Source organism: Trematomus bernacchii, unplaced genomic scaffold (genome assembly GCF_902827165.1).
Source record: "Trematomus bernacchii unplaced genomic scaffold, fTreBer1.1, whole genome shotgun sequence".
Classification (NCBI taxonomy): domain Eukaryota; kingdom Metazoa; phylum Chordata; class Actinopteri; order Perciformes; family Nototheniidae; genus Trematomus; species Trematomus bernacchii.
In genome coordinates, this window is record NW_022988043.1 from 6704715 (window position 1) to 6731051 (window position 26337).

General features: G+C 41.7%; 2 protein-coding genes across 4 annotated transcripts; both read left to right on the plus strand.

Moving 5' to 3' along the window:
* The first annotated feature begins 447 nt into the window (after positions 1-447).
* rasef (RAS and EF-hand domain containing) lies at positions 448-20022 on the plus strand. Of its 3 annotated transcripts, none has more exons than XM_034118580.1 (17): positions 448-1063; positions 6362-6508; positions 6818-6908; positions 8282-8377; positions 10228-10305; positions 10407-10522; positions 11488-11556; positions 11667-11733; positions 12132-12220; positions 12966-13260; positions 14058-14189; positions 14666-14816; positions 15102-15183; positions 15551-15665; positions 16207-16317; positions 16477-16553; positions 18189-20022. In XM_034118580.1, the coding sequence occupies exons 1-17, from the start codon at positions 759-761 to the stop codon at positions 18289-18291; spliced, it is 2124 nt and encodes a 707-aa protein (XP_033974471.1). In that variant the 5' UTR covers positions 448-758; the 3' UTR covers positions 18292-20022. The 3 variants fall into 3 exon arrangements, with proteins under 3 accessions (XP_033974471.1, XP_033974472.1, XP_033974473.1); XM_034118581.1 differs by having other exon boundaries at positions 16210-16317; XM_034118582.1 differs by having other exon boundaries at positions 14669-14816.
* Positions 20023-21695: 1673 nt separating this feature from the next.
* Positions 21696-22544, plus strand: LOC117472564 (putative nuclease HARBI1). Its single transcript, XM_034117827.1, has one exon. The coding sequence runs from the start codon at positions 21696-21698 to the stop codon at positions 22542-22544; it is 849 nt and encodes a 282-aa protein (XP_033973718.1).
* The last annotated feature ends 3793 nt before the right edge of the window (positions 22545-26337 follow it).

Here is a 26337-nt window from a genome sequence, read left to right on the forward strand (position 1 = left end):
CTGTCATGTTTTGCAAGATATTACATGATTGATTACATGAACACAATTTAATTAACTGATCACATATAAACTTGCCACTAGAGAGAGCTGTAGTGTGACTTTTAAAGTCATTTAATTACATTTAAATTTAAATATATTTATTGGACATGCACTTTGCTAGATTGTGTGTGTCAACGTGTATTCATACGTCTCAGGTAGAAATGTACTTGAGATGGTACAGGTTGAATAATCTCTGATACTATAATTTCTAAAGTTGATTCAACATCACAGACTATTAGCCTTTCTCCACAATGAAAGCACTTTCATTTGGCCAGAAGCCCAGACTTCCTCTATTGTTGAGGTGAGAGAGAGAGAGAGAGAGAGAGAGGGAAAGAGAACACACACACACGCACACACGCACGCACACACACACACACGCACACACTACACGGTCACTAATGGCTGGCGTGCTACCTGAGTCACACAGCAGCTTTCTGTCTGTCGAGCTGGTGAATGGCTGCAACAACCCGGGGAATTATGTTTTGAAGACCACACAGGAGCCCACATTTGATTAATTGAGCGGTTAAATTAGATTATACTTGTTGTTAATGCATAACAGCTGTCGAAATGTTTGGATAGGTCTGGAAGTCGGGAATTACTTTTTGCAGGTGTCCCGAGAATAAATCGTTGGCAGACCGTTACTGAAGGCTTTCTCGGGTCTCATACATTCACTGAAACGCCTTCTGTTCTCCAGCCGGCCACATCCCTCCGCCGGGGGCATGAACGCGGAGGAGCAGTCCCGGCTGCGGTCCCTCTTCCACGCCTACGACTTGGATAACTCCGGGCAGATCGAGAGAGGAGAGTTCCTCAACATCTGTGCGGAGTTGGAGGTGTCCCAGGCGGAGGCTGACCAGATATTTAACAGATTGGACGTGGACAACGACGGAGCCGTCACCCTGCCAGAGTTTATCAGCGGCTTCTACGACCGCTACGGAGAGGACATGGAGTCCGACGGAGGAGACGGGTCCGCCGCCTGGGAGAACTTCGAGAGGAGGCTGGGCGAGCAGGCCAAGTTCATCCCCAGGTGAGAGCACCTGTCCAACGGGCAGGGAGGTACTGCACAGACGGGTGGATGTTTTTAAAATATGGAAATTCTTTGGATGATAATGAATGTGTTCAACAGTGGGCTCAGTGTTAGTAAAGATGACATAATGACTTCGACAGGAAAATTCACAAATGCTCAACATTAAAATCAGATAAATGTGCCTTTTTCAAACTGCTCCAACAACCGGCCCCGGTAACTGTAGCCATGTTGTTTGAATAGCATACTCATGGAAAAAAGAGTGAGTGACTGCGTTTGAGTTTGTCTGGAGAGTGTGTCTGTTTCCCCAAAGGCATCTCATTATAACCCAAAGATAAATAAATAAGTTCTCATGTTGACCCATATTACAGTGAGCTGTCAGCTTAACAAACAAGTAGATGTGTTGAGAGTCACACCTGCAGGTGGTCAAAAGTGTTGAATGATTAGTCAATAGACAAATCATTAAACGGCAATTACAGTCCCATAGTTCTTGACTGAAAGGATCTTCTGTTTTATATGAATTGCAAACTAAACATATCAGTTTTCCAAAACAAAGACATTTACCTGGATGTTCTTGCAACTGGGATGCACATTTGTTTGTTTGGAGAGTCACACATTAAAACAGCCCTGATAAACTTTGTTCTTTAAAATAATAAATAAACACAAAACTAGGGCATAATTCCATTTAATACCACAAAAAATAATAATTCAATAAATTATAAATTAATTCTCAACCTAGACATACTTTATTACTATTTTCAGAACATCCAGACTCCACCATTTTCTCCCTCTTTGCTAAATGTATTATTATTAAGCCTTTGTGTCAGTAGTTTCACTACAGCAGGCAATTCACAGTGAGACATTTAACGTTAACCCTCTATACATTTGGCAGCACAATGCATCACATACTGTATTTGCATATCTTTATCGACTCTCTGCTTCATTGATGTATTGCAGTATAGTTGTTAGAATAATTGTCGTTCTCTACCTATTACTATTTATTACCTTCTTTTTGTTTCAATATCCAATGATTTCCTTTTTTATTTTGGTTTTAGTGAAACTAATTGGGAAATAGAATTTGTTTTTTAAACTGAGACATTATTTGTAACCTCATTGTTTATTGCACCATTGTACAATTTAAACCCAATATAGCTTACTTCTATTTTCAAACATGCCATTTCCTACAAAGCCTTTGTGTGCTGCAGATAGCATAATGAATATTTGTCACATACTAGGTCTGCAAGGATCTTGCCCCACCAGATCTTTAGGTTTCTAGATTCTTTCAAATTATTCCAGCCACAGTACTTCTTTGAGTTTTGTGTTCCTCAGTGTATTAACTTTGCACTTTCTCTGTTCAGTTCTTTCACCCATGAGGCCTTCTGATTCTTGTATGAAAGGATAGTTTTTCTCTTAAGATTCAGTTGTGATACAGTTTGGTGTTACCCCTTCCCGTGGTTGATTAAGTGTTTGATTAAGTGTTTGATTAAGTGCAAATGGTTTCGATGGTTTCAATGTTTTTTTGTTATGATTGAAAATTGTTTATATCACAACTCCCACTTACTGAAAGCAATTACAATTAGCGACATTAATTACCTTCATTACTTGTTCTTTGAAAAAATAATTCCTAAATTAAATGTAAGTTTTGTAAATGTAAACTCTTCTACTCTAACAAAGTGCCTGCATGGTTGACTTAATGGCCTCTTTTGTTGAAGAAGATGCTTTACCATCTGTGTGTGTGTGTGTGTGTGTGTGTGTGTGTGTGTGTGTGTGTGTGTGTGTGTGTGTGTGTGTTCATGTGGCCCCGGGCATGCTGGACTGGTCCTCGTGCTGCAGTGCTGCTGTGACAGGGGTACATTGATTTTCACAGTGGTGTTGTCGGCTAAATCGCTAACAGTTAGCAGTCAGCTGAGGGACGACACATTGGTAAACATCTCACTTCAGACAAGTGTCTACTTTTTCAGGGAGTGAAAACTTTTTTTGTAAGTGAGATGTAATCATCAAGAAAATAAAAAATCAACTACATTTCATAACTTTATTGCTGACTGACGCTGATATATTGAGTGAATTTTGCTTAACATAATTGAATCAATCGTCTGATTGAGACTAATATTAGGCTCTGCACAAGATGTCCTTCATCCCTTACTCATTTAGTTAAGTTTGTAAATGCTTCAGATGTATTGCTTTTTTAGAAATCTACTTTTTTACAGCATATTCTGGTGTGTTAAGTGTTAAGTAAAAAGCATCTCATCATGAAGACTTTTCGAAAAAATTACATTTCCCTTTGCCTTGGACTTTGAATATTAAATATTATTTGTATGTCTCTCTGTATTTTGGCCTTTTGATAATAGATAGGCCCCCTTGGTGACCAAGTGTGTGAGCCTCCAGGTAAAGATACTCAGGTGCAAGTAGGGTTGCAAAGGGGCGGAAAGTTTCCGGTACATTTCCGGAAAGTTTCCGGAAAGTTTCCGTGGAAAGTTAAGCTGGGGAATTTTGGAAATATTCGATGCAAAATTAAACAAAAAAACATGACATTTCAACAGATTTTCTTTTCTTTTTTTAAATGTTTAAGTAGAACAGAACAAGTTTTAATTATTTTATTGAACAATTATTTGTGTCATTGAAGAACGAAAACAGGAATGTTGAGTTAAATGTTACTCATCCCCCCCAACCCCACTCATTAAAAAATGAACAAAAACCCCCATCCAAAAATCCCCACAAAGTCCCATTCAAAATGTTAAATGAAAAGAGCCCTTCTCCCTCCAAAAAGTCCCATTAAACATGCAAATCTTCCTTCAAGCGATCCTCTGCATTTTTGCTAAACCCTTTCAGTCAACAGTCTCTTCCTGGGCCTCATCAACATCCAACTCTGAGTCTTCCTCTTCAGTGTCACTGTCCAGCCTTGTTGAGGATGGCTCTGTGTCAGGCTCAAAGAGCCTTAGGTTTGCCCGAATGCCAACCAGTTTCCACTCTCACATTTGTGAGCCTGTTGCGAACCTTTGTGTGGTCTCAATAGCCATGCAGTAAGCAGTGTGCTATGGCATGGATATTCAAGTGTACTTGAATGGCATCTGTTTGTTTTAGTCAAGATTATGCTAAAATATACTTTCCCCAACTATATTTAAGTTCCCTATAAAGAGCCAACCTTCAATTTTGAAAATTCCCAGTTTATTCCCATAAATTCCCGTTAATTCCCGTGGAAAGTTTCCATCTTTGAAAATTCCCGGAATTTTGCAACCCTAGGTGCAAGAGAAAAACACTTTACTGCAGAGCACAAACAAGGTCTGGACACTGCTGGGCTCCAAACGTTTCTCTCTTTAACATTTACCGGAGAAAGTATTAGAGATCTAAAGGTTGCCTTAAAAAAGTTTAAAAATATTAATCTCTTTTTGTAGCCTCCCCATGTGTCGGATAGATCGGCAACACCAAAGCAATGATATCATATACTATTGAGTGAAGTAACTACAGATAACTAACAATAAAAACAAGGCAAGGTTGCAAAGGGAGAAAAACTGAATAAATGACCAAGTTTATTTGCTATATTTGCAAAATCTGACTTATTTCTGTGCCGTTTCTTTAAAGGGGACCTATCATGCAAAATGCACTTTTGTACGTCTTTTACACATGAATATGTGTCCCCGGTGTTCCAGGGAACTCACCAAGTGTCAGAAAACACAACCCTCTCTATTTTCCTCCATACCCAAATCTCTAAAAAAGGGGCTGCAACGGATCTGATAAAAACTGATCCAGATTTGAACACTGTCCTGACGTCAGGACGGTGGCGCTACGGCTATTGGGCCAACTCTCCACCTATTAGGGGAATGTGGGGTTGGGCCACGGCCGGCCATTGCCGCTCGAAAGCGCTGGAGACGCTGTAGTACATATGCCAGGCCTGTAAGTGGCGCTGTAGTCTGCCACAAAAGCAGCGAAGAAGACTTCCCGCCCATAGTTACCATGGTTACCCTTCTGTTTATTCTCCGCTGTGGCTTTTTTTCTCCCTCCCCGAGGCAAGCGTTTTCTCCCGCTGCTTTAATTCAATGCAATCCCTCCCCGTCGAGGCAAGCACTGTAATTCTCTCCGGTTAGTCCACCAGCAGATGACAAACACCCACCTCTCCGTCTCTTCCAAGGAACGAGGGGACCGTGCAGCAGAGTTTCAGTTTCAGTTTCTTTCGCCGGTCAAGATGTCCGTTAAAGTTTAAATCTTCCGGACAAAATTAGAAAAGTGCCGGTCAAAGGTCTTCTTTGTTATTTATTGAGCTTTAAAACAAATGAATAACGACTCTATATAATTAAACAGGAGGACGGAGATCTCTTTTTCTCCCCTTCTTCTGACAGCCCAGCAGCTGATTAGAGCACAGCTCACCTCTCCTGCAGGGGGGCGTGGTCAGCAGAATCAGACCCGTAGACAGCAAACAGCACATAGAGCGAAATGAGGCATGGCTAAAATGCATGATCTGTTTGGTATTTTGAAAACAGAAACGTATAAATATACCTTATATAGGTATGGCCCTACAATATATCATTTAAATATAGCATGATAGGTCCACTTTAAGTTCTTGTGACTCTAACCCTCTGGCTACTTACACAAACAAAACATCTGTATTTTCAAGACAAGGTGTCAAGATTTTCTCAGAAAGAGAGCTGTTTTCAACAACATCAATAGCAATCCTGAACACATAAAATATAGTATAACCTCAACAAAAGATTACAAAGACTTTCCCCCTCTGTGCTGGTATATGTGTGTTTTTATTGTGTTCAGTTTATAATGTTGCAACACATTGTGTTTAAGTGCGGGGTATTGACAGACAGACAGCAGTGTCTATTTGCTTTAGTCTTTAAGTCCGCCCTGTCAGGAGGCTAACACACACAAACACACTGTAGATTTATGCTACTTTACCCACGTTGACCATTGAGTTATGACACAAGACGTCTTACTTCTGTATCCATATGATGACTTCTGGATTACATTGTGTGATTAGGCTTTACAATGACACAATCTACTCGTATTACTCTCAAAAGAAAAACAAATACCCGCATTTCCCAGAATGTCAGAATATTTTATATATCATTATTATGAGACAAACTCACAGCAGCCATCTTAATCCAGTTTTACTTTTGATTTACTCAATCAAACATATGACTAGATATTATTTTACTGATATTAATGTTGGGTCCTGTTGGAAACGTCAAAACATTTGGATTCTCCTTAAAGTCATACATTTGTTTGGGGGGGGGACGACAATACTGTGTCACATTTGGTTCTAGAAAATTAACCTGATGTGAGTTCCTGATTGTGTTTCAGGAATGAACAAGCCGCTACGTTGTACGAGAACATCAGCCTGAATGAGCCCAGACTGATAAACCAGTTTGAGAAAGTCATCATAAACTTTACCAAAGAGATCAGACAGCAGAACTCAGAGATGGAGAACCTGGCACTTGCCATCAAACGGTGGGAAACACACACACACACACACACACATACACACACATACACACAGAATGCGTTATCCCGTCATCCCTCCATCTTCAGACACACACAGTGACAGACAGAATATAAAAAAGTGATTTAAAAACAATTACATTTAACAGTATAGTTTGAGTATTGTTGGAGCTGCAGCTTTCACAAATGTGTAGATCTACCTATATATGACATATTAATTGGAGCAAGATATTTTCATTACGTTTTTAGGATGTAGGAAGTGTCAGTGTGCAGTATATATTGAATCGATGATGAGATTATCCTGTTACTGTTTTGTAGAGCGCAGGACCAAGCCTCAATGCAGCTCAGTGAAATGGAGGATGAGATGGACCAACGCATTCATGCTGCTGAGAGAAAAACACAAGAGCAGGTAGGAAAAACCTGGAGATAAGACGTCAAAAAAATATGTATTTTGATGTTCTTTATAAATATCTGGCTCGTGTGTTTGTTTCTTTGTAGTTTCGGTAGGTAAAAGTCATAGGCAGGATGCGTTTGCTCAGCTCTTCCCTCATGTCAAACAAACGTACGCGGCTGTCAGATGACTCATTACATTATAAGACCTGCCTGCTAATCAGGAGTATAAATAACTCTTTGGATGCCAGAGATAAAACAGTGGATATATTGAGGTGCTGGAGAATGTTTTAGCCTCCAGTGTTTAAAATGATAAGGCTGTTTATACTTGTGACGATAAGGCTGGGTTGTGTGGAAATAAAAATAATCATCTAAAAAGATTGTCTGCAAATTCAGGACTGGCCACGACGCTTTGAGAACGTCTCTGTGCTCCTGGCCATGGTCAACAGAGGCAGGCATTTGTTTACTGCAACATAGCTTTTGATACTTGGATACATTTATTTATTGCCTTGTTGACCCTTTTTTCCTGGAATTATATGATGCTGGATGGTCAGTGTTATGAAAGCGTTAGACATTTCCTGGAATCTGGTGAAACACATCACACCGTGCGGCGTGTGAAATGATAAGATTTGATAACAATATTTAGCTTTCCACTACATAATATGAAAAGTAAAATGACAAACTCTGTAGCAGATCTTTCGCAGAGTCAGGCTTCAGACCATCTAATTTATTTAACTTGTATGTTTGTAGTCTTTCATCCTGTCTTTGACCCTGATGTTTCTTTAAAGCTTGTGCGTGAACATAAACTCTGTGTTATCACTGTGTGTGTGTTTAAACTTGTGTAAATGTACCTCACTGACTCAGCTAACCCAGGAGCTGCTGTTTGTTTTGGGCCATGCTGTAACACTTGACAGACTTATATTTTTGGAAACTGTAGATACTGTAGAAAGTTGCTGATAGCAATTCCCCAGCAGCCTCTGTTATGGCTCAAAACCTGCCTTGAAATAGTCACAAGAATTACATAACTGGAGAGAAAGCAAACACACACACACACACACACACACACACACACACACACACACACACACACACACACACACACACACACACACACACACACACACACACACACACTACACACACACACACACACACACACACACACACACACACACACACACACACCACACACACACACACACACACACACACACACACCACACACACACACACACACACACACACACACACACACACACACACACACACACACACACACACACACACACACACACACACACACACACACACACACACAGTTCCATAAACTGTTGTTTTAGTTAATCAGTTAATATCTCATGTGTGTTTTTGTTTATATGTGTCTTTATGTAGGAGAAAAAACGAACAGAGGCTGCACTGAGTGAGCTGCGCAGAAGTTATGAAACCGAAGTGTGTGAGCTGCAGTGTAAGATCCAGAGGATGCAGATGGTAAACCTCTCAGCTTTCTGACTGCATTTCATTTTTACTGCACCGCACTCCAGCATCATATAAATATGAATTTACTGTTCACATAAATTAAGCTTTTTTATTGTGATTTTTCAACACCGTATGACATCCAGTGATATGTTATCTACACAAAAAGAAATAAAAAACATACAAACATTAATAAAAAACGAAAAATACAAGATGTTTAAGAAAGTAGTACGCTTTCAGATAAATACAAGCAGGGCAATCGAACAGCTGGCAGTTTCTCTTTAATATGCTCTATGGTAAAGTAACGTTCAATATTTGTTTTAAAGTCTTTGTGAAGCCCCTAAATTATTATTACATTTTTTCTAACTAAAGTGAGTAAAGGTGGATGAGTTTTTTTACATCTAAGCATAAGGTGTCTGTCCAGCAGATGATCAGATTTGCAGTAACGGCCCGTCCACACGGCGGCGTGCGTTGAAGCTTCAACGCTTCTGCCCATTCACTTTGAATGGGGTGACGTCACGCTTTGCCGAACTGCATTGTGGTTCCGTCGCTTCGCTTTGCTCGCGTTGCTCGCTTCAAAAGTTGAGCAATGTTCAACTTTTGATGCTTCAACGGAAGCGTCAGCCAATCAAATCATATGCCAGTACAAGCTCAACGCACGCCGCCGTGTGGACGCTGCGTAACGGTACGTCCACACGGCAGCGTGCGTTGAAGCTTGCCTGTGGGCGTGTCTGAAACTCGACCAACAACCAATCACATGAATCTCCCGCTCCGGACACACAAGCACGCGGTTTGATTGGCTAGAGCTTGTACTGGCATATGATTTGATTGGCTGACGCTTCCGTCGAAGCTTCAAAAGTTGAACTTTTCTCAACTTCTGAAGCGAGCAACGCAAGCAAAGTGAGCAACGCGAGCAAAGTGAGCAACGCGAGCAAAGCGAAGCGACGGAACCACAATGCAGTTCAGTGTTTCCCCTAGGTTTACTGCTTTGGGGGGGTGCTGTCTGAGCGGGAGGGGGGGACTGGGTGTTGTTGGGATATTTTATTTTTTTAAATCCTCTGGAGCAGAGAGAAACTGTGGATTATTGTTATTGATTAATGCATCGGTGTTTCTTAGGGTCAAAAACACAAAACTCATAACTTAAAATGAAAGTGTTTAGTTTATTTAATAAAAGAGCACATGTTCAATGTGAAAAGTGACAGTAGCAATTTGGTGCTATAAATATGTATTTTAAAAAACAAAAACACCTTGAATTTCAGGGGGGGCGCGGGGCTCCGTTGGCTTCAACGCACGCCGCCGTGTGGACGGGCAGTCAATTATTTATTTCCAACTTAATTAACCTTTAACCTTTTAGTGCACGAGAATAAGGCATCAGATCAGAGATAAGTATTGCAACCATTAAACTATACATTACTTCAGATGAAGTCTGAAACATTTAAAACAAGTTATACAACGTTTTAGAAATACAAAGGTGTACTGTTGAAGTGTCCCGATGACATGAGTCAGGCTTCGTTACAAGGACTGCATTTAGATGCAAATATTAACAGCTTATTAAAGGTTATCTGTACATGTTTGGTCAAAACACTGTTCTGCTTAACAGCGGGATAAGAGAGGTTCTTTTAGGAACAACAGTGACTGCATTCACTAAACACCAAGACGAATTTCTTCCCTTTGACTTCATGAAATCCTAACATCATTAAATGTCAGCTGGACTCCACTGATAGGAACTTTAAAATGACCACGATAGTGTGAATAAATGTGTACAGTACATGCTGTTACAACAGCAACAGCGTGAGGGCATCTACATTTAGGTAAATCTGAAAGTTAGATCATCTCAATCCTAAATATGTGAACTTGTCCATCAGATCGAGGAGAAATACAAGAACATCACGGTGAAGGACGAGAGCCCAGCGCTGAAGAAGAAGATCAATGAGCTGACCCTGGTGAGACTACTGAGTGCACTTAAAATAATGTCTTTAATGTCACTGATTTCTGTATGAGCCATTTCTCTTACTTTTCTTAACACTCTTACATTTGTGTTCAGGAGAACCAGCGTTTAAAACAAGAGCTGTTGAAGTCTCAGACCAAAGTGGCCTGTCTGCGCAGTGAAATGGACTCTCTGAAGACGGAGATCACAGACCAAAGCATCAGCTCTGAACAGTAAATACATGTTGGGGTTCTTTGACTGGATTTATCTTAAGCCATTTTGATTTTAGTTTCAAGTTTGTTTTTTTGTTTTAGTTCCCATTTTGTTTTTGCAAGATGCAAATGGGACACATTTTTGTATTTCTCATAGTGAGAAAGAAAAAGGATTGTTACATAATACTGCATTAATCCTCACACATAGACACTCTTTTCCTACTATGTCAACTCTAAACCTATAATTACTGAGTTGCAGAACAGGTTTTTTCCACTTTCTTCTTACCTCACTTGTAGATTTATCTGAACTTAAGAATATTTAATATTTGCAACCTGTTCTCCACCAAAAAAATAACTCAAACTTACGTACGTTTCAAACCTATTTTGAATTAAAAAATGTCTTCGATTTGGAAGAATAAAGTAAATCAACGTGGCCCCAGTCTGCTAATCAAACAATCCCACCATTGAGACCATTTGCTGCAGAGGGACAGAGAAAGACAGAGGCCTCGCTCCCTCTGACTGACAGACAGGTTCCCGGGGGTGTTTTCATTTCGTCACAGCTGAAACAGGATATCCTGGAGTGACTTCACACACACAGTCACTTCTTCAGCAGCGTTACTAAGCAACAGAAACAACATGACCAGTGGCAGGATTACACTCCGCCTCCTCGGGCCATCTCAGTGACGGTGTTCACATTGTTGTTTCTCTGTCTTTGTGTCAGGGTGATCATAAAATAGCTGTGATGTCTTAAAGTGAATCAGTTGATCTGACGTCAATACAATCTCTGGGTGTACTGTTATTAATTAGGATGCAGGGAAATATATCTCCTTTTTATTAACAGTTTTTATAGTCATTGATTTTGCATATGGTGTCCTTTGAGAAAGGAAAAAATACATTTAGACTGACACTATTTCAGGTTGTCATCACTTTGATTGTTCTCCTTTGTTTGATTCATAATAATGAACACTTGTTGTGTTTTGTTGCAGCGATGAGGAGCTCATGAAACACTTCGCTGACGAGCGGGACATCCTGGAGAGCCAGATTGAGATTCTGCAGTAAGTCAGAAACTGCACCAAGAATTTACGCAGATTCTAAAGGAAAAATACGGTGTATTGGCGAATAAAAATGAATCCAATAATGATTTTTGTTCTTTCTGTGTGGATAGGTCAGCCAACAGGAAGCTGCATGACAGCAACGATGGCCTGAGATCCACCCTGGAGAGGAGCAACCGGGTAACACTCCATAGTTCATCGAAAAATAATACAAATTCAAAAGCTTATTTAACATATTGGGTTGGATATTGTGATGATTATCTATATAAATATTCAGTATTTAACCATAAATTTGATTCACTTTGGCTATTTTTGCTTTACAATGTTAGGGTTTTTTGCAAGACATTGAAGTTGTATTGCAGTGTAATATATTTGGTAATGCATTTCTAATTTGTATTTACTGAAAGACAAAGAGGAAACCGTGGCATTCTGATGGTTGAACCCTATTATATAATGAATACATTAAAAAATAAGCATTAATTGGAACAACAAGCCAAGCATTCACTGTGTGACTGATTGTCAATGTCAGGAAGCTATGAAACAATGGAAAGCTTATTTTTAATTGTTGTGTGTTACAGTCTGGTAACGTTGGATCACCAGGAGAAATAAAGGAGAGAGCAAGAAGTAAAAGCATCTGCTTCACATCACCCTATGCACTAATGGATCGGTAAGACCTGCAAACAATGAGGAGGATTAAACATATTGAATATTTCACCTGATTGAGTAAAATGCTCTTGTTTGCTTTAACTAGAATGGAATAACAACCGCCAGTGTGATTTTGGTGAGATGATGACCATCCTGGTCCAAAGTTACACATGGGGTGCCAAATCAGGCAGCAATAACACCTGCTCTGCTTTCATTTTGTACCTGATAGGCTCAGAGTGAATTGCTTATGTTTGCTTGAACTAGAGTGGAATAACTAACTCTGCCAGATTTAGAAAGCCCTCTTTAAGCAGTCTCAATTTATATCGTTTTAAGTATCACCAAATCTTCTGACCTTGTGTGTGAGTGCTTCTTTTTGAGTATATATGAAATTATATTCTTCTTTTTGAAAACAGGTTTGGTTGATGAACACTTTACATTTCATTTACTCGGTTGCTTGAAGTTTAGATGTTATACAGTAGATTAAGGATGATTAGCAGCTTCAGGGTTTTTTTTTAAGAACAAGCTTAACATATTTTAATTTATAGGAATGGATATATCTCAAATACAGAGTTTCAAATATCAATAAAATATGATTTTCTCCTAGCACACATGAATGTGTACACAGAACAGTTTTTTTTTTGGTTGTTGTCTTGCATTGAAGAAAGAGTCAACGTATTGATGATTGGACCAATATGTTTAACTCACAGCAATTGTAAAAGGCAGAAATAGATTTTTGGATTCACATAATCTCCTGACCTCTTCCCCAGGTTCAGCCAGCGTATGGAGGATTTCCCTCCTGTGTACAGCCGCCGGCCCAGCTGTGACACTCTGGCGTTGGCTATGTGTGACCCGGGCCTGAGGCGCAGAGACAGCAGTGAGTGTGAGGAGGACAGCCTGCCTGAAGTCTACACGGACAGCGGCCTGTCCACACTCAGAGGATCACACGGAGGCTACGACTCAGAGCAGGAGGTCAAAAGTCTAGAAGAAGAGGACAGGAGGGAGGAGAAGACAGAGGAGGAGGACAACCATGACAGCATGAATGAACACAACTCTGACACTGATGTAAGACAATAAGAGACACAACATGCCCATCAATACTGTAGCAATATGTGTTTTAGTCTAGACTCTAGATAAAGGGTTGGCAACACTTAGGAAATAAAGTAGTTTTTCTTAATTTTGGTGATATTTTTTAGTGGAAAAATATCTAATAACTTAACTGTTTTAGTTAATAGTTTCTACTACTACTAATACTAGTTGTAGTAATTGCTACCAAAATCAATCCACGACCTACATACACTTCAATACCATATGCCTATCGAAGCAATTAAGAGCTAACTGTCTTGCCCAAAGACACTTTGACATGCTGAATGATGAAATATGTTTAATGTTGTAAATACGTTTAGCTCTTTTGATAGTAAAGGTTTCCAACTATAGTTATGGCTCTCTGTGAGGATATGATCATTCTCACATGCTCAAAAAGATATGTTAGTTTACCATACATTAGCATGCTAACATTTGCTAAGTCCTCTGTATATAACAAAGAGTACAGCTGAGGCTACTTTGCAGGTTTTCTAACCTAAACTACAATAATTAACAATGAAAATTAAACTTGATGACAGTGCTACATGAAAAGGAGTAATCCTCCGGGGGCAACACCTATCTGTACAACATTTCCGCAAATGCATTCAACAATTCAGACATTTTCATGCCCAGAACATGGAAAGTAAATAACTGAGATTTTTCTTTTTGCAGTACTCCAAAAATAAAATGCTTTGCAAGAGTTACTATCTATCCATATCGTAGATTCTGTCTGATTATATTTTTGTATTAATGTCTGATTCTGTGCATGTACATCACAGCCAGCAGATACTCTGGACGGTGAATCTGCTTTCGGGTCAGACAGCAGCTCAGTTTTGGACTGGAACCCTGAATCCATTAGCGTGGTCAAACCCCTGACCACCAGGAAAGCCCTCAGTGCCATCAGTGTTCAGGTGAGAGAGAGACAAGTGACAGCTACAGGCCAGATTTCATGTTGATAATCATAGATTTCTTTCACTGAAATTAGATTTTGGGATTTGTTTTCAGGAAAAACGTTATAGTTTTTAGCTCCCACACACCATTAAGTCTAGCAATTGATCAGTTTGTCCTCTATTAATCAGAAATACTGTTGTGTTATGTAAATTAGAAACTCTAGCTGCTGTCAGTCGGGCTTTAGATTTTATTTTATGTATTTTTTAACATAGCCTGTCCTGCAACGGTACATAAGTCCCTCATTTCCTTCACTGAAAAGACTTGATGATAGGCCAAGATGCAAATAAGAAAAGCAGCAGTTGAAAAGTGGTCAATGCTGAGGACAAAATATATTCATACATCATATTTTGTTAAATGTAACATGGCATAAATGTGCAGAATACAAGTGTTGCATGAGTGCCTCCCTTCCCTACATGCGCTCTGCCTGTCTCTCCAGAAGGAGGACAAGGACAGCGCTGACCTGGGCTACATGACGTCAGAGAAGGCCTACAGGATCGTGTTGGCAGGAGACGCAGCTGTGGGGAAGTCCAGCTTCCTGCTTCGTCTCTGCAAGAACGAATACAAACTGAACTCCAGCGCTACACTGGGTGAGCTAGAGAGACTAAAACCAACGTTTGGAAATCTTGTGTTCAAATAGCTTTATTTTCTAACTTAATCCTCATTGACGTGTCAAATAATGTCACCCAAGAATTGCCATCTGACTGGTTAATGATTAATTTCTGCACATAGTGACATGTAGTCATAGCTACAGTACATATTCAGTAATCTGATCAGCCACTGAGCAAGGGCGTAACTACTTATTAAACTGTGTTCCAGTTTTGTGCCAGCATTGAAGTGTGACTTAACATACTGTGTCTCCTTTGTGTGTTCAGGAGTGGATTTCCAAATGAAGACACTAATCGTTGATGGAGAGCCCGTCTTACTACAACTATGGGACACTGCGGGACAAGAGAGGTGTGTGTTGGATACAATTTCATTGCACCAATATTCATTATAATATATATTTCATCTATTTATTTATAGATGTGTTTTTAAGAGCCTATTATTATGTGCTGCAATTTTTTTAATGTAAAACGTACACACACACACACACACACACACACACACACACACACACACACACACACACACACACACACACACACACACACACACACACACACACACACACACACACACACACACACACACACACACACACACACACACACACACACACACACACACACACACACACACACACACACACACACACACAAGCAGACCTCATGTACCTCAGTTTTTTTGTGTGTATTTTGAACCCTTTCCTACCTCCTCTCAGGTTTCGCAGCATTGCAAAGTCGTATTTCCGCCGGGCAGACGGTGTGTTGCTGCTGTACGACGTCACCTGTGAGAAGAGCTTTCTCAATGTTCGAGAGTGGGTGGACATGATCGAGGTAATGCCTGCTGCTAAAGAGTTGCTGACTGACAATGTTTGTATTTAGCAAAGATAAGTCACAGAATTGATCAGAATAGAGTGAAAATGAAATCTATCTACTCTTCTGATATCTCAATTCGTACCGGCAGCATTTCTGTTTTTATAAGATGTGAATTAATGTTCATTTGAATTTCAAACACAATGATCATGATGTTTTCTCTTTTTGTTACACGCAGCAGATATGTAAGTGTTGGATGTGCATTGTTCAGATTGTGTCCTGCTGTTAAACTGTGGGCATGTTGACATTTCTGTGATTTTCTATTTTGCATGCTGTATATGTATGTAATGTACTGTCTCATAAAATGCCCTATGGACAGGCCGTTGTGCTTAACGTCAAATCAGTGTTTTGGTCTTTGATGGTTATTAGTTAATGTATTCTGTGTAATCACCAAGTCAGTACAACAATATATCAGTTAACACTATTGAGGTTATCTGCAATATTTGGATTTCTAATGTATTTATTGCTGTTTAACCTTGTTCAATTATTTTTGTTTGCATAGCAGGATGTGTCCCAGGAAGATATTCCCATCATGCTTGTGGGTAATAAATGTGATCTTAGACAAGATGGCACCAACTGTGTCCCTACAAGCTATGGAGAGAAACTGGCCATGGTAATATCAAATAAAAACCCACTCACTTTACTAAACTTAAAGTCTATTTTAATGAACTAACTTTAAACATTTGGTACACCACCTAGCCCCTTACTCCCCACACTGTCCTATTGTAATCCAAATATCCAAAACCTTAATCTTAATGTCTTCACCCAACAGACCTACAACACTCTGTTCTGTGAAACTAGTGCCAAAGACGGCTCTAACATCCTGGAGGCCGTGCTGCACCTCGCCAGGTGAGACACTGTTTCGGAAGAATGCACATCACACAACCAGGATGTTTGTCTTAGTCTATGAGTATTTTACTCCTCAGCAGACATTTCAGATGTTAAATAAAGGTGTAGTTATTTTATAGACTTGCTTGTATTTATTAGCTGTTCCAGAGGACATGTGTTGTATATGCAGGTCTGCCCGCATGGCTTAGTGGGATACTAAGATTAAACATAGCTGAGAAAAATGATTTGTTTAAGGTTAAAGTTCAATAATAATACAAAAAAAGAATAAGGACCTCCTTGTACTGCGTGCATTATAAAACAGACAATGCCCTGTAATTTTGTCATTTGCTGCCCTCTGGTGTGTAAAGAAGAACTGCAAAGGAAAACTAATATGGAGGTAAAATGTGCAGTTTTCTTGTGAATCTTTTAACTCTTGCATTGTCTACAACTATGTTACTTGCATACATTCTTGTTTTTTGCGGACTTGGTTTTCATTGATTTGAGTGATCTTAATCAATTACTTGTTTGATCTATAATATCTCAAAAATAGTTTCAAATGTCTATTTAGTTTCTCAAAGATGATGTCTTTAAATGTCTGGTTTTGTCAGTTCAAAACTCAAAGGTATTTAATTTAGCACAATATAAAACAAAGAAAAGCAGGCTCGTTTAAAAGCTGAAAACAGCCTTTTCTGATATTCTGCATGCAAAGATTACTAACAATGAATAAATCATCATATCATTTCTGATCAGAGAAAGCGATTAGTCGTCATCGTTGCAGCTCTAGTCATATTTGATTAAAGGTCCCATGTCATGCTTTTCCGGTTATTACCCGTCCCCTTGTGTGTTATGAAGGTTTTTATGCATGTAAACGGTCTGCAAAGTCACAAACCCTCAAAGTACACCCTGTAGCAAGTAAAACTCTAACACAGAAAATACCTGTCTATGCTGCCCCAGAACGCCTCGTTGGAGATTTCTCTTTTTCCATTGTTTTCTTCCTGGGTACAGTGACGTGACCATAACCAAATGGACCCATTGGTCCAAATGGACCAATCCGTGGAGCCGTTTCGTTACGTCCGCGGAGCCGTTAGGTTAAGTCCGTGGATTGGTTCAAATGGACCAATCCGCGGACTTCCTCACACACACACTCAATCTTTTCTCAGCTGCAGCTCCACCGATTTCACCTCCCTGAGACAGCGGGACGCGGCAAGGCTGTGAGTCGGTGTGTGAGCAGTGCACACACACAAACTCCCAGCCAGGCTGCGGGTGTGTGTGTGTGTTCGGGCTGGTTTCGGGCTGGGTTTCGCTGTGTCTCGCTGTCTCGCAGACGGCCACTGGGCTCACAGGGAGGGGGGGGGGCAGGAGCTCCAACAAGCCGTTTAGGACAGAGAGTGAATACACATACTATACAGAGATGCTGTATGAGAAACCAATGTGATTTTGGAAAATTGCACAATATAAATCTATTTTAGTATACCTCAACAATGGAATTATGATCAGTAGAAATGGCCATGACATGGGACCTTTAAGATCTATATACTGTAGCTTCTCCTGTGTTGATCTTTTTGACAAGTAATACTGTAAAATATAAATGAACATTACAAAAAGCTTTTTGTTACATAAATGTCTTATTTCACCTGTTTTCTTTCCACCCTACAGGCAGGTAACAAAACAGGCTGCTTTTGATGATAAAGATCAGTATCAGTCGCTGCACAAGTTAGATGCTCCCAGGAAGAAACCCAACTTCTCCTGCTGCACCTGATCACATCTATCTGGACCTCATCACAGGTGGAAAAAGGACTACAAATGCAGAAACCTGCCAAAACAGTGTGTGAATAACTAAAACAACTAACATGTGTATAAAGTGAGCAAACAAACATGGGATAACTGCAGAATACCCGCAACTTCTTACTGTTCAGATTTAACTTGTAACATGTATTGAGCTGTTATTTCAGCTTTGTGTCTTACTGTTCTTTATTATATGGATGTTTTATTCAGTGGAACCTCTTGCCATGTGAAAGATATGTTCAATTTTGTTTTGCTATTATATATATATTTACATAAGTTCCTTCCACATATATGATTTGGTATGCCCAAAGAGACACTGCCATGCTGTGAAGAAACTCCAATCAAATCATGAAAACAGAAAGACAGCTGTGAAAGTGAAGTCAAATGTGTGAGAAGGATTTGAAAGTATTTGAGCATGTTTTTAGTAAGATTAGTATGTTACAATTACACATACAGGTGATGGAGGATCGATTTGAGCATAGCGTAATTGTGAGCGAATAAGACAATTAAGAATGGACTCTTATCTAATTGATAACTGTGGCACTTATTGAGTTACCTCATGTAAGTGCCAGTTTGTTTTTGATTATGCCACACATAGTGTCAAACTTTATGCAAATGAACTACATCAATATGAAATGAAGATACTAAGAAGTATGGGAGAACTTAAAGCAAGTACCTCGTCTTGCTCATGAACGATGAGCTCTGGTTCAATGTGTGTTAGTATGAGACTTAATTATACTTGCTCGACCCACTGTTTTTGTTATATTACCCTACAGTGTTACATTTATTTTGACTTTGAAATCGGGATGAATATCATACTGCTATAGAAATTATGTTTTTAGTTGAATGTTTTGCAGATCGTTTCCAATTTGCACAAATGCTTTAATTAACCTCTGTATTTTATTTTCTGGTACAACAAAAGTAAGGTGTGTATAAGAGATGTGGCAGGTATAATAACCTTATTTCTATCGGATACAGGACATGACTGTAAATCAAATGTTATCTTGGCAAATTTTCACTACTGATCTTGTATAATTCGTCTTATTATTTTATAATAATAACTCCATGTGTTATGCAAATGTGCTTAAACGGCGTGTATATACGTGCATATGCCTTAAATCTAATGTTCAAACAGCACCAATCTTTGTTACATTAGATTTGAGGGGATGTATCTGCTGACAGCTTTGTTTTCCAAACTTATTTTGTAGAATTTCGATTGAACAAATAGTAGATAACAGTTTCCATTTCAAGCTTATTTTCATAAAGTAAATGTTAAACAGATTACGTAAAGGAAATTCAGAATGAGAATTGCTGTCAGAAAAAAACAAAATACATGCACCGTTGTGACAAAGTAGGAAGATGATGTCAAATATAAAGAACACACATGTATACCACACCTTATAAAGTGTATACACAACAATACAAGAAAATCAACTACTCAGATTAGAGCCAACAGTTTTGTAACTATAATGCAACTTCTCTACTCTGACAATCTGAGGGCCATTTTACAGCGATTGACCAGGTGTGGGGAAATTAAAAAGCAAGCATTGTTTGAACTTCTTTCATTATTTACACAATTATTTCCCTGCCTCATGGTGCTGTACATACACCAGCAAATGTGAATGTAGCATTGAACCTGTTGCTTGGCTATTCCAACAAGGACAAAACTTCTTTATGAATAAATGTCTCAAGAGATGCAACTGTATTATTGCTGCCTTTATTATGTTTCTGGTCTGGTTTATCAGTTTACAACTGTATACATGTATGGTATGTTTCAAAAGAAATGGGTTGGGAATACTTTCCAATACAAAAGAGGGTACAAAACGTTGGGTTACATATGGTAACCCTTGTTATATAAGCACAGGTGAGCCCTCTACTGGACTCTATGAGTACTCCCATGTATCCTATTCATGCAAGCATTCCTTCACTGAGACTTAGACGTAGCCGGCCCCTGGGCGGCCCACCTGAATGCGCGCACATCTCACCGCATAAAAGGCGACGTTATATCTCTCACAGGCTCCGATGTATACGCGCACTGTCGTCCCGCAACAACACCGCTCCATCTCCCTGTTTCTGACCGGCTTTCTGGTTAGCAGCCGCTGTGCCTCACACACCTCTCCCTCGGTCGTAACCGTGGAGAGAAAGAGGCTGCGGCTGGCCGAGCACACCCTGACGCGCTTACCCCGCGGAGGTGTGCCATAACGTGGAGGATTCCCTCCTCCTGTCTTAAAGCAGGGGAAAAAAGAGTCCTCCAGCCCCTATGAGCCCATGTGCGCGTCACGTCCCCCGGGACCGGGGGCCCGGGGAACGTAAGCACATTACGTCCGGGGAGGGGGTCAGATGCCCACTGACCCACAGCCCCCCCTCTCCCTCCTCACCAGTCCTGTGTTGCCCCAGCAAGCACAGACGATGAAAAGGAGCCAGACATGTCCAAGAGATAAAACGTAATGAAGGGACCTGGCGTTGACCAAGATGCCGCCGTGCATATGTCCTCCACACTCACGCCGTTAAATAAGGCTGTTGACACAGCCATGGCTCGTGTAGAGTGTGCACGGACCCCCATGGGGAAGGTTCTCCCCGCCTGTCCGTAGGCATGTGCAATGCACTCGCAGAGCCAGTTTGCCAGGCTTTTCTTGGACAGAGCTTTTCCAGTTACCCCACCACTGAAACACACAAACAGCTGTTCTGTGTGTCTAAGGCCCCGGCTCCACGAGGACGAAAACGGGTTGAATCCGCATATTTCTCATGTGTATAGCCCTCTAAGCTCGACGACGCCGTAAGGGAAACGTAGAAACAGACCCCGCAAACGACAACGGGTCCAAAGGTGGATAGATCTGGGAACGGAGCGCTCTGGGGGGTCCAACGGGGCCGTGGAGTCGCCTATACGGTCATTCGTTTTCATAGCCCCGCCTCTCCCCACCTCTTCCCACCTCTCCGCGTACCCCGCATCATTGCTGATGTGTTTCGTTAACAACAACAATGGCGGATCGCAGGGTTGCTATCGTGCTCGAGTCGCTACTGACCATGCTACAGTTCTTTGTGCAACATCTACAGGAGCTCATCCATCAGCAACAACAGGACATGGAGAACATGACCTACATGTTGCTAAGAGTACCGCGGGGAATAACCCGAAGGGCAACCAGGAGAAGGTTTTGGGTAAGACCGGGCAGAAGCAGCAGTTGGTGGGACAATTTTGTCAATGGCGTTGTCGTGGATGAGGAATGGAGGGAGAACTTCCGCATGTCCAGATCCTCTGTCGTCGCCCTGACCGAAGAACTGTGCCCATATATTGAAAGGCAAACAACAAACATGAGGGCACCAATTGATCCACTGAAAAGGGTTGCGTTAGTACTGTATTACCTGAGCGATGGGGGAAGGATGCGGAAGACTGCTAATGCCTTCGGTGTTTCGCGCCAGACTTTGTCCTACATTATTAGGCAGACGTGCAGAGCGATCTCAATCCACCTGGGTCCAAAATATATCAAGCTGCCTTATACTGAGCCCGAGACCGCGGATCTGGTTGAGGGCTTCGATCATGCTCATCACATGCCCCAATGTTTAGGAGCAGTGGACGGAACCCACATCGACATCAAGCAGCCATCTAACAACCCCACTGACTACATCAACAGGAAAGGCAGACATTCCCTTAATGTACAGGCCGTCTGTGATTACAAGTACCGATTCATGGATGTCGTGGTAAAGTGGCCTGGGAGTGTGCATGATGCACGGGTCTTTGCTAACTCAAAGGTAAACATGTACTTGAAAACTGGAAAGATCCCTGCTCTGAGAAAACAGATTGTGGACGAGGAGGAGGCCATACCAATTTATCTTCTTGGTGATCCTGCCTACCCGCTGCTGCCGTACCTGATGAAGGAATATGCAACCGATGGCTCCACAGTTCAGGAACAGTACTTTGGGCTAACTTTGTGTAGGGCACGTATGGTCATTGAGTGTGCTTTTGGTCGCCTCAAGAACAGATTTGCTGCACTTAGAAGGCCTATGGACATAAACTTGGTTGACCTGCCCCATGTCATTTACTCCTGCTTTGTCCTCCACAATTTTTGTGAGGCCAGTAAGGAGGCTGTGGATGTTCAGTCTGTGTTGGGAACAATTCAAGCTGAAAGGGATTTACAGCCTCCCACACAGAGCAATAGGTATCTCACTGACTGTAATGAGGGGGAGGGAAAGAGAGTGAGGAGAGTGCTTACGGCTTACATTGACCCGTAGGACTACATAAAAGACAGACTGTATTTTTTTTTTGGGAAGGTTACTGTGTTAACATCTGATAAACATTATTTGTTACATTCACTGTGCAGCTCCTTCAGTGACCATTTTTTTTATTTTTTTTTACTTAGTACTTCTTAATGTATGTAACATTAAGCAACAAAATATGTGATTCTCCAATGTTCAAAGTGTGAAATTTAAAATAAAATTGCCTGCAACCACTTCCAGACTTTCTTTGAACTTAAAGTGCAACATGTGACATTTCCGATATTTGACACTAGGGGGGGTTATTTATCAGAAATATAGTATATAGATGTCTTAATTATCATATGTATATTTATACTTTCCCATAAGGAACCAACGTGGCACGGTGTCACATGAACTTTAATGTTCTGTAAAGTTACACTGATGTTCCACCCTGACTTTCACAGGAAACCCGGAGTGACATATGCACGATTAGAAATATGATTATGATCTGCTCAGTTCATTTAGCTGATTCAATTACATTTAGTTAATATATCCTTTATTCTTCAGTTCAAACAATGTTCTAACCTATTTAAACCAAAAACGCATCCTCATTATTGAAGTTCTGAGTTATATGACACTAGGGGAGGTTATTTATCAGAAATATGGTCTATATATGTCTTAATTATGTTCTTATGTTCCCAAAAGTAGAAACAGGTCCGGGTTCTTATGGGTTAAACAACTGGCTTACTACGCCACAAACTGAAGCTCACTGCTTTCAGTCAACTTGGCCAGTAATAGATATCTCACTGACTGTAATGAGGGAAAGACAGTGAAGAGTGCTTGCGGAGTACATTGACATGAGAGACAAGACTGTTATTTTGCAATGTTTTTTATTAAGCAGAGTTGCAAGAGCTATAATGATATATATGTACATTTATGGAATAAAAAGTTAAATGCTTTCAGTCCACATGTTCACAGTGAAACAAGGAATATAACACCTTGACTGGCAACAAAAAATATTCACTGGAATAACAAGTTAAAAACACTTCCAGACTTTAACTGGACAAAAACTGAAGCTCTGTGCTTTAACAGTCCTCATGTTCACAGTAAAACAAGGAATAGAACACCTTGACTGGCAACAAAAAATATTCACTGGAATAAAAAAGTTAAATTTGCTGCACCCACTTCCAGACTTTCTTTATATACATATAAAGTGCAACAAAAACTGAAGCTCTGTGCTTAAACAGTCCTCTTCAAAGAGTGACTGGCTGTATGAATACTGGGATGGTTGCCGTGTGGGGTCAGGGGTCCTCGTGTGCCGTTGTGGTGCAGAGGGGCTTGGTGTGTAGCCAGGCTGTGGCCTTCTATACAGGTACGGTGACTGTTCCTGTAATTGTCCACCAATGCTGCTGTGGGGTTGCGCATGCATGAATTCCCCCATCAGGGAAAAGCCCTCCCGAATATTGGCATTCATCTGAACAAAGCTTTCTGCGTTGCGGGTGGATGTTTTCTGATTTTGCTCCATCAGCTCCACCATCCTCCTTTTGAGTTTGAGGTCTTCCTGTACGGCATGGTCAACTGGAAGTTTTTTTTTCAAGCGGTCACTTCTGTGGCCGTTCAGCTGCACCTTGAATAAACCAGAGCATTTTTTTATTATTACACAATAGGACCACCAGATCACATAAGACCAAAGGCATGTTGTGCAATAGCTTCTACTTTTACAAATACAACAGCTCTCAATACATTCTACTTTTACAAAGCTTAAACGTGTTCAGTTTTTCTGTGGAAGGTACTGTATCGTAGTATGTAGCAAGTCCGTTAAGCTTGAAATCATGAACATACCTGGAGCAGATTCCTGCGATGCTGTACAACTGCAGCAGCTGGCAGACTTCCGCTGGATTCGCTCAACTCTGGCGGTGGCGAATCGTTGGAACACTCCAAACTCCGTGGTGAGCTTGGTCCGGAAGACGACGCTTCCAGGTCCACCGTCTCGATGCCCGAGCTAAGGGAGCACGTTGCAGGCGAGCCACCCCAGACCTCTTCACACAGCTCAAAAAACATGTGCACAACACGTCCTTGGCCACTCCGATGCTTCGTGTCCACCGCATGCCTGTACTTTATGCGGATTTGTTTAAGCTTGGCGGCAAGCTGGGCCTTTGTAATGGCCCCCACGCTGTGAGGGAAATCCTTCCCTGTGTCGGTCCTCGGATACTGCGCCTGAAATAAGTCGTCTATATCACTATACTTCAACTTGCAGGACTCCCAGTCAACATTGTCCTGTATTAGTGAAGTTTTGTACTCTAATGTGACCCGAAGTAGAAGTTCTACCTCATCATCAGTCCACGAAAAGACCTCCTTTCTTGCACAAATATCAGCCATCTTCCACCTTGTGTGTTTGTTTGTTTGTTTGTGCCTTACACATCCGGGGGGGATCTTATACTCGCTGCTTTTGGTGGAGGAAGTTACATCGCCACGTACAGGTTCGGCATATGTGCTGCAGCTTTTCCAGCGTTTGGATGTAAACGGAGCCGTCTCGTGGAGCTTGACACAATCCGGTGTATATTGCGTGGGGACGGAAGGTTTTTTGCGGTTGCATTTGCGTTACTCCGATGCGTTTTGCCGTTTTCGTCCCCGTGGAGTCGGGGCCTAAGGGCAGCCGTGCGCTCCACATAATATGCCAGCGCACGCACCGGCATAGGAGGTGTAATTTAGCCTCCCTTTGCCCCACTATGGGGGGGAAGACTAAAACCCTCCAGCCCTCAACCTGAACGCACTCCTTAGGCTCTTGGGCACAAAGGAGGGGTTCCGTCTGAGTGTCGCCCCTCTCTGGTCACCCCGGATTATTAAACAACTCGGGTGCACCGATAAAGCGGTTAACTCAGACACTCTTTTGGCTGACGTTAAGGCAAGTAGCAATGCTGTCTTCCATGACAGTGCTTTCAGGGAGGAGAGCTCCAGAGGCTCAAATGGTCCTGTGACCAGAGCCTCGAGCACCAGCGGCAGGTCCCACTGCGGGGCGGAGGCGCGCACCACTGGGCGCAGCCACCTGACCCCCCGCAAAAACCGCAACATTAGCTGTCCACCATCAATTGTAAGTACGACAAAATAGATCCCTATTCACAAAATAGGGGCTCTATTTTCCCCTCCTCACACCATCGCTGGAATCCCAGCCACTTTGGCCTGTAACAGGCTGTGGTGGATCCCGCTCTAGCTGCCTGGATAGACTGAATAACACTATCAGACAATCCACCCTGTCTCAGCCTGTCCCTCTCAGGGGCCAAGCCTGGAGAGGTTGGCCCAGAGTGGGTAACGCCCCGATTGCACCTGCCTCCTGGGAGATCGCCCCCCAAACTTGGGGTAGTGCCCAGGGCTGGCCCACCTTCATCTGTGTCATCTCTGAGTACCACGGCGCCCCGACGCGATCCAGCGCTATCAGGATTATTGACAGACGTTCTCGCCTCACTCTCCCCAGGAGTGGGAGAATGAGACGCAACGGTGGAAAGGCGTAAAGCAGCTTCTTTGGCCATGGCTCGTGTGCAAACTTATCCACCCCCAAAGGCGGGTCGTCGCTCAGAGCCATGGAGAACCACAGTGCGCAGTGGGTGTTGCGCCGGCTGGCGAACAGATCCACCTCTGCTGTCCCGAACCGGGCCCAGATCCGCTTCACCACCTCTGGGTGAAGCGCCCACTCGCTTGGCAGGGGTCGGCCCCCCTGTTCTCCAGACCCGAAATGTGGAGGGCTCTCAGAGATAACACCACCTCTGCAGCCCATAACCACAATTTCTCCGCTATGGTCAACAAAGCGGCGGAGCGGACTCCGCCCTGTTTG